At 37.1% G+C, this 12,732-nt stretch overlaps 1 protein-coding gene across 1 annotated transcript; it reads right to left on the bottom strand.

The window, feature by feature from the left end:
• Positions 1–269: 269 nt before the first annotated feature.
• On the bottom strand, positions 270–11,980 carry LOC115423157 (tumor necrosis factor receptor superfamily member 14-like). The gene is made up of 8 exons (XM_030139897.1): positions 11,937–11,980; positions 8,475–8,555; positions 7,297–7,393; positions 7,003–7,125; positions 6,735–6,893; positions 3,599–3,686; positions 1,618–1,808; positions 270–1,339 (listed from the first exon to the last, which is right to left on the bottom strand). Exons 2-7 carry the CDS (start codon positions 8,493–8,495, stop codon positions 1,640–1,642), a joined length of 657 nt encoding a protein of 218 aa, XP_029995757.1. The 5' UTR covers positions 8,496–8,555; positions 11,937–11,980; the 3' UTR covers positions 270–1,339; positions 1,618–1,639.
• Positions 11,981–12,732: the final 752 nt, after the last annotated feature.

The following is a 12,732-nucleotide window of genomic DNA, read 5'->3' as shown; positions in this document are numbered from 1 at the left end:
ACGTTATGAAAGGCTAACATTATGAAAGGCTAACGTCATCCTGTGTTTGCCTCATGTTGAATACATTTACATTCCTGCAGCTGCTTGTGTGACCAGTAAAACCTACAAACTGCTCCTGATCAAGTCATGATAATGTTATAATAAAAAAAGGGGCAAAAATTGAGAGTAAACCCACTTCTGCAGGGACCACTACACCACTGCTCCTGGAGGAATCTGTTGGGTTTCTGTAAAGTGGCTTGAGAGTCTGATTTAGACCAGTTCTATATGTAAAGTGTCATAAGGTATCTTTTGTTATGATTTAGTGTTATATAAATAATATTTGATTGATTGATTGACTGATTGGTGTTACAGTGGTGGGTGGGGGTGCTGTCGTGGGTGTAGAGGGTGTAAAGCAGGGGGCTCAACACACAGCCCTGTGGGGAGCCAGCGCTGAGGTTGAGGGCTGTGGATGTGTGAGGGCCCACTCTCACCCTCTGACTGCACCTGGACAGGAAAGTCCTGATCCACATAGAGGTAGCATGTGGAAGACCCAGGTCCACCAGTGTGTTCACCAGTCTGTGAGGAAGGATGGTATAAAACACAGAGCTTTAGTCACAAAAAGCAGCTGCACGTATCTCCTCTGCTGCTCCAGGTGGGACAGTGCAGTGGAGGGCTGTGGCTACGGCGTCTTTCACCCAGTACACAAACTGGTGTGGGTCAAAGGTTGGTGGGAGGATGTGACCCTCTGCCAGCTCCTCTGCCAGCTTCAGCAGCACCCAGGTTAGTCTGTAGTTGGTGAGCTGCTGGACTCCCTGTCACACCTGCCTGCTGTTGTTGCTGTCCAGGTGGTCCTCGATCCTCCTCCTGTAGTCCAACTTGGTCTTTCTGATGCCTCTCTTCAGATCGGCTCGGGCTCTGCTGCAGAGAACCCTGTCTCCAGACCTGAAGGTGGTGTTCCTCTCCTTCAGCAGCTTTTGGATCACCTGATTAATCCAGGTCTTCCAGTTGGGGTAGACCCAGATGTGTCTGTCCACAGTCACAGTGTCTATACAGTATTTGTGCCAATGGGCCAGAATCCAACTCACATGAGGACTGGATTCTAGAGCCCATTTACTGTGCAGTATAAAAACCTTCTGTAGATACTTGATGGTAACACTGACTTTTCTTGGTCTGATTTGTCTGTAAACAGCACAATCTGTCCTCATGTCCAGGGGTCAGTTCACGCAGGTCAGGAACTGAATGAACTGATGTGTTGGTTCTACACTGTTCCTTCAGTTTCCTCTGTACTGGGAACTTCAAGGTCAAATCTGATGTTTGGAGTGTTCACAGGGTTTAATGTGATGGACTCTTCTATTGGTACCTGCACAGGATCACAGCACAGAGTTTAGTTCAGTTAAACAGTCCTCAGTCTGTTAATATGGACTAGCAAAAGGACTAATCACTGCTGCTGCTGCTCAGACAGTTGGTTTTCTATGTTCCTTCCTACATATTATATTCTGTATAAAAGAATAGTCAGTAGTAAACAAACCTCTGTTGGAAAAAGTGGTTCTCCTCTCAAGAACAACATTCACATTAAAATCAGGATTAGGTCTGATGATGTGTCTTTTTATTTTTGTGTTTTACTTTATCCAGTCTTACCTTTGTTGATTTTGTTCTTCCTCTAGCAAAAGACATAAAACACTGCAGCTCCAGCTCCAGCTCCAGCTAAAACTACTAAAAGAATCACACCAACTATGATCCCAATCGAAAGATCTTTTCCTTTTTCCTCACATTCAGCATCAGTTGAGGAAGTTCCTGGATTTACCAGCGTTTGATTCAATGATTCACATCTGGAAAGACAAATGTTACAATTACAGACCTTCCATTAACTGCATCTTTACTACACACACTAAACAACTAACAAATATTGGACAAAACAAACATGTTTTTCTCTCCTCCAAATGTTACGAAAACAAAGATTTTAAAAACTCTGGGAAACTCTGACCATGAACACAGAAAACAAAGAGAGATTAGATGGCATACATCCAGATTTGCACATGCATGTATTTGATTTGTAAAATGCACATAAAACATTTAGTACAGGTCATATTAGTGTATGAGTCAGTGCATGACCTGCAGTAGATCATGGTCAGTATGGACACATGTAAAGGTGTTATAGTGAATACACTTCAACCACCCAAACCAACAAGTTTGTCACTTACAACCCCAATTAAGAAAAAAGCTGTGACGCTGTGTAAATTGTGAGTAAAAGCAGAATACAATGATTTTCACATATTATAACCTCCATTATTTTATTCCCCAAAGAGCTTAGAAAACATATCAAATGTTTAAACTAATAAAATATACTTCCTTTTTTTTTTAAATTTTATTGTGACACATCTTCAAAATGTTGAGATGGGGGTAAAAAAACACTGAAAAAGTAAGTAGTACTAAAAAGAACCAGCTAAAGGAATATTTAACAACTAATGAAGTTAATTATCAACAGGTCAGTAAACTGTACTGTGGTCACATTTGAAATATGTCATTCTTAATGAAAACCAAAGCTTTGAACACTGTGTCGACTGGGATAAGGAGGAGACAGGCTGACATGTTATTGGTGCTCAGTTCAAACCCCTGCATCTCTGATGGTCTGGGGCTGCATTAGTGCCAACGAATGGGAATATGGAAAGGTACCATCATTTCTGAAAGGTAAACACTGGTTTTAGAGCAACATATGCTCCCACCCAGACAATGACAAAGGCTTTTGGGAAGGCCTTGACTATTTCAGCAAGACGATGCAAAACTGCATAATTCATCTATTACAACAGCATGAGTTTATAGTACAGTCTGGGTGTGAATGGACCTGCCTGAAGTCCAGACCACATCATACAATGAAACAAGCAGCTAAAAAATATATCAGACAAAGACAGAACAACATTCTTTACCCAAAACTCCAGCGACTGGAATAGACGATGGTCCAGTCCCAATTTATTAGAAAATACCATCAATTTCAGAATTACAATTTTTTTCTTAATAATGTACAACTTTAAGTAGTAGTTTAAGTAGTTTATATTATATTGTGAATAAAATTTGGGTTTATGTGGGTTTATTTGTTTATTAGGGCTGTCAAAATTAACACAATGTGGATTAATCCATCATCATGATTAATCTGATTAAACATTTTAATGCAGTTAACCCTATTAAGCCTATATATTCCTTTCTTTCTTGAGTCTGTTTGCTCATGTAAAATGAAACATGAATACTATAGATTAAAAATGAATGATATTTAATTGTGATTAACTGAAATTAATCCACAGCAACCCCGTCATTAATCTGATTAAAAACTGTAATCATTTGACAGCACTAGTGTTTATATGAGTTGAGGTTGTAACTCATTTGCTCCTCAACTTCACAACAGACAAAGTATATCAGTCCACAGTATCCACAGTTTAAAGTGGTTTGTCTGAGTGTTTGAAGTTGTCTTTACTTTGTGGTGTGTACAGCACAAAGATATTTTGTAAAATGTAGGTCAGTGAGTCAGATAAAAAAAACAAAAAAAAACAACTAAGAATTCACACATTCACAAACATATTCCTGTTAGTATTTACAGGGTGTATCCATGTTTTTAAGCTTCACTTACTGTGTGTGTGGTTGACATTGTGTAAATGTCCCATCTGAAAATGTCCCGTCAGTGCAGGGAGAACACTCAGTGTCTGCAGAGGATGTCCCTGTAGAAATACAGATATAATGCAACATCAGTATAATAAACACAGTGTAGCCCTATTTGGATAGGATTACCTTCATTATGGGGTGGATTAACCCTAACCCTACTGTTCCTGACATTATTTAAGTGTCATGAAACTACAGGAGATGGAGAAAACACAACCCCAAATGAGAAAATGTTAACACAAATTAAAGAAGAAAATATGTATAAAATGTACTTGGACTTGTATTTCATTGTAGGTAGTGAACACAACATTTCAACATTTCCTGTTTTCTCTGGTCGTCTTCATTTCATTAGTAAATATTCATCCATTCCTCACATTCAGGCTGAAACACAAATCAACAAAAAGTGGGAAGAGGAGAAAGTCAGGACTAAGAATGGTTGAATTTATATTTTAAATGTTGAAATGAGACGATGTGATTTGAAAGAGGTGATTGGAATCATGATTTGGTCCAAAAACAGTTTCAAGGAAAGTTTAGTCTTTTAGGAACAAAGATGGGTTGAGAACCACTAGTTTGATGACAAATGTGTGAGAAAATGATTGAAATGTTTCAAAATGATGTTCCTTAAAGACAGACAGGAAGGGATGTGGATCTCAACCTCTATGGTTCAGAACAGAATGAAGAGATTGAGGGAATGTGGATGGACCTGAGTGTGTAAAGGTCAAAGGTTCAAGTCTAAGCTGAACATCATTCTGTCTGATCACTCAGTCAACACACAACCAGAACCATCATTCATCTAATGCTGATAGAACTGCATTGGTCCGGTTCACTGTGGAGAACCTTTGTCCAGCTCTATACTACAGAGTTAGACACAAATACCAACTCCAACACTTCTGAGCCAAAAGGAAAAATGAGGTTCACTGTTACAAAGATAAAAGGATCATCCAGAACAGAACCAGAAACAAGTCCAGAAGCCATGGTCCGTCATGGTCTGGGGTCAAAGGTCACTGTCATTTCTGTGACGCTCCTTCGATGCTACCAGCTGTATTTTTAATTACAGTGAAGCTTCAGATCTGTCTTCAGCTGTCTTCAACATGATGAATTTTCCAGAGGCGTCCATGCAGATTTCAACCAGACAATGTAAAACCATGTTGTGCACAGATTCCAAAGGACTGGTGAGGAACAGGAGGGTACGAGTGTTGGACTGTCCTGATGTAGACCTCACACATCTCAAATACAGAATGTGTGACTAGATTGTAGGAAGAATCTGACAAAATAACCCTGAAACATTTCATCACTTGGTGTCTTCAGACCATAAACATCTTTCAATGATGGGAAAAGAAATGAGAACTTTACAAAACAGTAAATGCTTTACTGTCCTAACTTTTTCTTGAATATATTCCATCTTGAATATGAGGACGATAATTTACAAATAAAATGACAAGAGAAAACATTGAATATGTTGTGTTCATACTGTCTACAATGAAATGCAAGTATATTATAAAATCACTGTGTTCCTTGTTAACGTGCATTTTCCACATTGTCCCAACTTTTCACTTCCTCTCTTGTGTGATGAGGCTAACAGCTAAATATGGTTACTGTTAATCAACAAACAGAAAAACAAAAACAAAGACCAACAGATAGAACATTAACACAGAGTTAATATTAAATACAAACACTGTGCGCTGAAATAATCAGTTAAAAAATAACTATTTTTTCAAATAATTGTTTAATGGAATGGAACTGAAGAAAATATCAATAGAATAATTGATTACAAAAATAATTGAAGCTGCAGCTCTACTCTACATTAAAACATCAGTGAATATAAAGTCAAATCATTATATAATAGGGTGACCATATTGTGATTTCCATAAGAGGACACTCAGCTCCACCTACAGATACTTGATCACACCCTATGTAAGTATCGTAGTATTCAGTGTATTTTATACTGCATAAGTACTGTTGTATTCTTTGCAAAGTGCCTTTAACCCCAGAGAAAATATTTTAGTGAAACAGGCTACATGGAACTGTTATTACTATTATTATTCTAGCTGTGTGTATGTACTTTTGTCCTTTTTTCAGGACTACTTTCAAAATCTGACAAGATCAGGTTTTGTTTTACTGTGTCTTTTAGGTGGAGTAACAGATAAAAACAAAAAAAACACAACTGAATTTTTATATTTGACTGAATACGGCAACTTATCATTTATACATGTGTGTTAAGGATCGGCTCTACAAAGGTACAAAAAATTTAGTAACAGGGAGAATATTGTTAAAATTGCTCTTCAGTTTCTTTAGACATTTCAGGTTGTTCATATTTGTTCAGGTTATTCACATTTAATTGTTAAAGGATAGTTTGTTAATGTAAATATTTTCAGAATTTAATGTTATTTTTTGCATAATTTATAGGCATAGTATAATTTTTTTCACATTAAACCAAGAAGAAAATTTGGAGTCATTACTTATAGGTTATTATGCTCTTATTTTACTTGAGATCACCGTTGGTCTGTATGTGGAACCTGAACAAGTTTGACTTTGTGAATTCATGCCATGGGCCACATTGGAACCTTCAGTGGGTCAGTTTTGGTCCGTGGGCCACATGTTTGCCACCCTACTACAGTGTGTCTGTGGACAGGTCTGTCCATCCACACATCCACAGGCTGCTGTGGATCAGTGCCGTCATAATGTCCCATATATCACTGGAAAGACCAAAGTCTTTTCTTCCAGTGGATTTAAAACTTTTCAGATTGTACAAATAGTGACAGTGATGGACACTTAAATTGCACTTGTGCGTTTCCATACACATTTGAGTTTTTTCTGTGAAAAACAATGAAAACCACACATTTTCACTAATTTATAAAAAACGCCTGGACGTCCCAGACAGAACGTGAAAAGAGGACATGTCCGGGCAAAAGAGGACGTTTGTTCACCCTATTATATAAACTGTGGTGTAATGGTGCTTTAGGTATTTTACACAAGTTTGAAATATTCAAAGTATCTGCCTCAAACCTTTTGTCAACAATAACAGCCATGTGAATTAAAGAAAAATACCACTCTGCAGAAAGTTTACACCATTCAGCATCTGTCAGTGTGCATTAATATAAACCAACCTTTCAGTTTGATGTATTGTCCTTTCTCACAGTCTCTGTGTTTCTGTGCTCGTACACAGCTGTGGTCTTTAACGTCCGTACAGTAGAATCCCTCCTGGGGTTCACAAACTGTATCTGATTTTTTAGTACATGATCTCTTTACCCTAAGACCAGGACCACCTGAAACACAAACACAAAACATGTCTGCGGTTACATGTGGTGAGTAACATCAACACAACTGACACTAACTCTATCATTCTTTGGACAGACACACTGCTCTGGAACTTACCTTCACAGATGTTACATTTATGACACCATGTCTGTGCACTCCTTTGATTCATGTACGTCCCCTCACCACAGGTCACACAGATCGTACTGTCAAACTTTGTGCAGTTTTCACGAACATAATAACCTGTTAAATATCAGATCCAAAGGTTTTCATCAGCATTCTCTCTGAATTACCTTGTTGTTTATCATGCTGCTTACAGAGGTACGTTACTAAATAGACTGTAAAACATCAGACTCACTGACAATCAAGACTAAATATTTGGTGGCTTAACTGAAATACTGTAGTAAATCTTACCTGCAAAACACATAGGACAGCATCGACCTCCTGCCACAAACTGTGTAGAACGACATCTGAGGTCATCTACACTCAGTACTTTTAGAATCTGTAAAAACTGACAGTGATAAAAACACTTTCAGTGCACCTTTTGTTGTATGCAGAAGGAAATTTGTTTGTTAAACCTAAACTTCACACAATTAAATGACAGTGAAAAGCAACAGATTCTTTCAGGACAAAACACAACACACTCAGCTGTACAATATGTGACTGAATGTCACAAGCATGAGGACATAAAACATGACTGACTGTGACATTATCTAGATAAAACATAATATGTGGAACAGAGAACAGGGGAATCGGCTAAAATCTTACCTCAAATGACAAACCACTAATACAAACAACAATTAACAACAGAGCAGATGTTAGGTTTCTTTTTTTTTCAATATCATTGGCACTGAACTGAACACTTCATCCCAGTTTGGGGTGAGCTGTGACATGTACAACCAAAATCAGATGGAAAACATATGGATACAAATAATATCAACTAATAACTGTTAAATATGTAATGACATATTTAGAACAGTGGTGTTTTTTCCCTAATACGTTGTACAATTTATTGTCTTCAACTCTTTTAATAACTTCACACTAAATTTGTTTGTTTGAGAAAAAGAGAGAAAATTCGGAGCTAAATATTCGAATTGTCCTGCATTGTTCACATGTTCATAAAATGTGTGTGTTTGTATTTTCTGCCAAGGAGGTTATGGGAACACTCCTCTGAACACGTCACTGTCATTTTTTCCAAGTATCTTTATGTAAAAATTCACTGTCATTTAAATACATGTAATATTTATATTTTCACCTCTTTATTTTGCCTTTTTTACTTTGCCATCAAGCAGTACTTTCCGACAAAACTAAAACCTACTGAGTTATTTCCTACCACTGCAAGAAAGAAAATTACTTCATATGTCTCAGCACTAGTGACCAAATAAACAGGTTCAGTGATTCATTTTGGGTCCCAACACCTAATTTGGGGAGGATCAATTTGGAGAGTTTAGAACACCACCTAAAATATTACCCAGTGATTTCTAATGTTCAAGAATGAAATAGAAAAGAATAATATTTTATGTGAGGCATCAGAAAGAAAGAAAATCAGAGAAACTTTACCAAACAAACCATCTGAAAGAAAACATTCTCACCAACTGCAGCAACAGTTTCATTTTCCTTCTGCAGCTGAAATGTGCAGAGTAGTGGTCAAAGGCTTCAGATTAACCCCCCATCTGGAAAGGAGAAGAATTAGATTTTCTTCAGGTTTCCTTTCTGTGACACAGAATGAAAAACTTTCATGTTCAACTTCTGAGCCTGACATAAGGCTTTGGTGAATTTGGTGATCACTTTCTTACTTTCAAAGGAATCTGAGGTTTTATGTAACTCTGGCCATCTCCATTTAAAAATACCAGTGTAGTGTAATGATATGTCATAAAACAAACCCAAAAACATGCACACATATAACACATAACATATAATAACACACACACTCACACACACACACACACACACACACACACATATATATATATATATATATATATATATATATATATATATGTATATATATATATATATATATATATATATATATATATATATATATATATATATATATATATATATATATATATATATAGCTCACACCCCGGTCACAACCTGTTTGAACTCCTTCCCTCCGGCAGTCAATACAGAGCATGAACATAAAGTTGGCAGTAGATTGGCAGATTGGCAGATTTGGACTTTGGGTGTCAATAGTGACTCAGATAGCAAAGAGACACTGGGATGGATCTGGGACAGAATCGCACCCCGACCCGGCCCGAAACCATTTGGCAGATCCGTCCCGGTGTCCAAACGCACATCGGGCCAAAACAGGTACTGTTCTGTGAAACGGATCTTCTACAGAAACGGTCCAGCTCTGGTCCAGCTCCGTTCAGTCACATCTAGAATATACACAAGAATCACGCTGGCCCAGATTTGTATTACGACTCTGGTCCAGATTCATATTACGATTCTGGTCCAGATCATTACAGCATTACAGCTTTGAAAATCAGTCTTGGTTGTGTGATGGGAGACTGTTCTGGGCCGAATCCGTAAGCCAGCACAACTCCGGAACTGCTAGAGAGAGCTGAAAGACGGATCAGATGCAGATTTGGTCCAAAGTCAGAAAACAGATGTGAGCTATAAACGGATGTAAAGGCTTTAATGCAGATCCGGCCCAAAGGTAATTGCTATCTGGGGAACGAACGAAAGGACCATAAAGCACATATGTTACTTTGTTGTGATCTTGGTTATGCTGGCAAACTATTATAACATCATTTCAGCTGAAATGACCTGCATTTTTATATCAAAAATCAATTGCTGTCTTAGGACAGTTGTGCACAGAACGCTTAGGGACCGTCTACAAAGTACTCACACACAAACAGTGGGAAATAAGCTTTTGCTGATGGAGGGACATTTTAAATATTTCTTACTCAATAGCTCCGCCCACAAGGGGGGAGGAGCCTCCATAATCACAGACCATGATAAGGACGCTCTCCCTACTACAACACTCAGTTTACACAAAATACTTTTGCTAATGAAGGTGGAACTTTATAAATATTTCTTTTTCCATAGCTCCGTCCCCAAAGGGGGAGGAGCCTCCATACTCACAGCCCATGAGAAGGACACCTCCCCCTTCTTTCTACAACTCTTAGTGTAAATAAAATTTTGCTAATGAAAGAGGAATTTTTTAAATGTTTCTTGCACAATAGCTCCACCCACAAAAGGGGAGGGGCCTCCATAATCACAGACCATGACAAGAACACCTCCCCCTTCCTACTACAGCTCTCAGTTTAGGGAAATATACTTTTACTAATGAAGGAGGAACTTTTTAAAGGTTTCTTGCTCAACAGCTCCGCCCTTCATTAGTAAAAGTATATTTGCCTAAACTGAGAGTTGTAGTAGGAAGGGGGAGGTGTCCTTGTCATGGGCTGTGATTATGGAGGCCCCTCCCCCTTTGTGGGTGGAAGTTTGCATATAATAAATAAAATCAGTGAAATCCACATTTAACTTCCTGTTTAAACTGCCTTGCTTATTTAACATTATAAAAATAAATTGTTACAATAATAAACTAACATGAATAAATAAAACTCTAATAAAATATGCCTTACAGGAAACACAAAGGGAGTTTGGGGTACTTGCACCATGAGTAAAATGGGTTGTGTTTGGTCTAGTTCCTGTTTATCATTTTGTTACCTTTGCAGTGTGTAGGACAAACAACCCATAGTGGATACAAGCCTGAATATATGGAATGAAAGTCTGAAAAAAAAAAAATTAAATTAAAAAAAAAAAATTTAAAAAAAAAAAATTAAAAAAAAAAAAAAAAAAAAAAATATATATATATATATATATATATATATATATATAGTACAAAAATATATATATATATAGTAGTGATATACACACATACACAACATAATTAGTTATTCATTATTATTATTATTATTATTATTAATATTATTATTATTATTACTACCATGTTGCTACTTGTTGTTTCTTCCAGTACTTCCTTATGTGCAATTGCCTGTTTTTTTTCCATACTGTTTTCCTTTTTAGAGTTATTGTTCTGCTATTTTCTTACTGTGCTTCTTGTGTGTCTATTCAGTGTTTATGCTGCTATTGGAACCTTCATTTCCTAGACGGCTCTGCCCAAAGGATCAAAAAAGTTCTATCTAATCTAATGTAATGTAATCTAATGTAATCTAATCTAATCTGATCTGCTTCTCTTCAAGTCACCATCAGTAACGTTATGAAGGAGCTCTGAGGATGACACCCTTCCCTGCATTTGATACTGACAGTTAGAAGACCAAGAACATTCCCATCACTCTGACAAGAGATAAAGAGGAGGTTCTTGCAGTAATACAGGAATACAACAGGAAAATTGGCAAAGTTCTAGATCTAGAGAATATGTTGGAGCTCACAGGAGTAATAAGTAAACTTCTACAGCCATCTTTTTGTCATCTAGTGAGTAATCAGCAGTAATTAATACAATGAATATGCTTTAATATCCTATCTACCAGAAGAGGCAGCAATAAGCAGTGGCTAGATCAGAACCATATTGAGGAACAAGAAGCAACCTTTGGACTTGGCTGTCATTTTGAGTAGGTGATGATGTTTGTCCATTTAAAATATAAATTTAAAAGCCAAAAAGTTGAAGCTTCTCACAAATAAAGTAAATTAACATCTAGTTTTGTGTTAAACAGCTCAGTGGACTGCAAAATATGACACACATCGCTAACACTAAAATAGCCACTGCCTTGGCACATTTTACTTCAGTGTTCAAGAAGGAGGTGAAAAAATGTTAAAAGAGGTGAAAACACTCCAGTCTGCTCATACTGAAGTTACAGACATGTCCAGACTCTGACCAGATCATAGACAGAGACAGTTGTGTGAAGACAACTCTACAACTTACTACTGTGTCATTATTCTATTTACATATTTTCACAGTATGATACTTCAACACCTTTACAACAAACTCAGACTTTCTTGACTTCTACACTTAGGATTTAAAATTACAAGCATCATATATGTAAGTGATAGCATAACTCCAAAAGATTCAAAAGACTACTCACCACTGACTCCAACACAACCTCTTATCAAAGATAAGAACATGACTCTGTGTTTTAGGAGAGAAAAAAATACTTTAATGCATATTTATATTTGTGTTACCCAATCACAGTTGTCCTGCATGATGTCAAACTGCTGACAAAACAGTCATTGCATTAAAAAACAAAATTCAGATATCCATCTTATGTAAAACCATGAGCACATCCTACTGCTGATCCTTTTATCAGATCACACAAAACCAGCTCAGCTCTGATCTGCATTTGAACTGCAAACAGCAAGAAAACCAGTACCTTTATCTCTACACATATGCACAATAACATCTGCATGATTCATCCTGTTCAACTACAAACAAACATGGCACATTCAAGGACGACAGGCAGGAGTTCAAGAGTTAATGTTCATGTCGACATTCATGAATAAGTTAAACTCACCTTTTCTAGGGATTTTGAAGACCTGCAGGAGAACTGTAGACAGCTGGAGCAATCAAACCAAAGGACACATAAGTTTTATTCCTCATAAAGAACAGAAACTGTTAATCATTAAACATTCCAGATCATTGCCTTGTGAGCAGGTCAAAACAAAGCTTATCTCTTCTACATGCGCAGTTGATGTGTGTTTGTACTTGGCAGGTACTTTCCAGTTATAGACCTAGCCCAGTTCCAACTTTCACTTTTACACTGTTCAGTCAAACTCCTCCTGTTATACTGGATTTTTGTGAGGATCATTTCCAGGTTCTGACATTTTATATCCTTTTTTTCTTCATTATCTTTTTCTGCATTCTGAATTGTAGTTATACTCTGG

Source organism: Sphaeramia orbicularis, chromosome 7, assembly GCF_902148855.1.
Source record: "Sphaeramia orbicularis chromosome 7, fSphaOr1.1, whole genome shotgun sequence".
Lineage (NCBI taxonomy): Eukaryota > Metazoa > Chordata > Actinopteri > Kurtiformes > Apogonidae > Sphaeramia > Sphaeramia orbicularis.
This window is presented reverse-complemented; position numbering and strand designations above follow the sequence as displayed.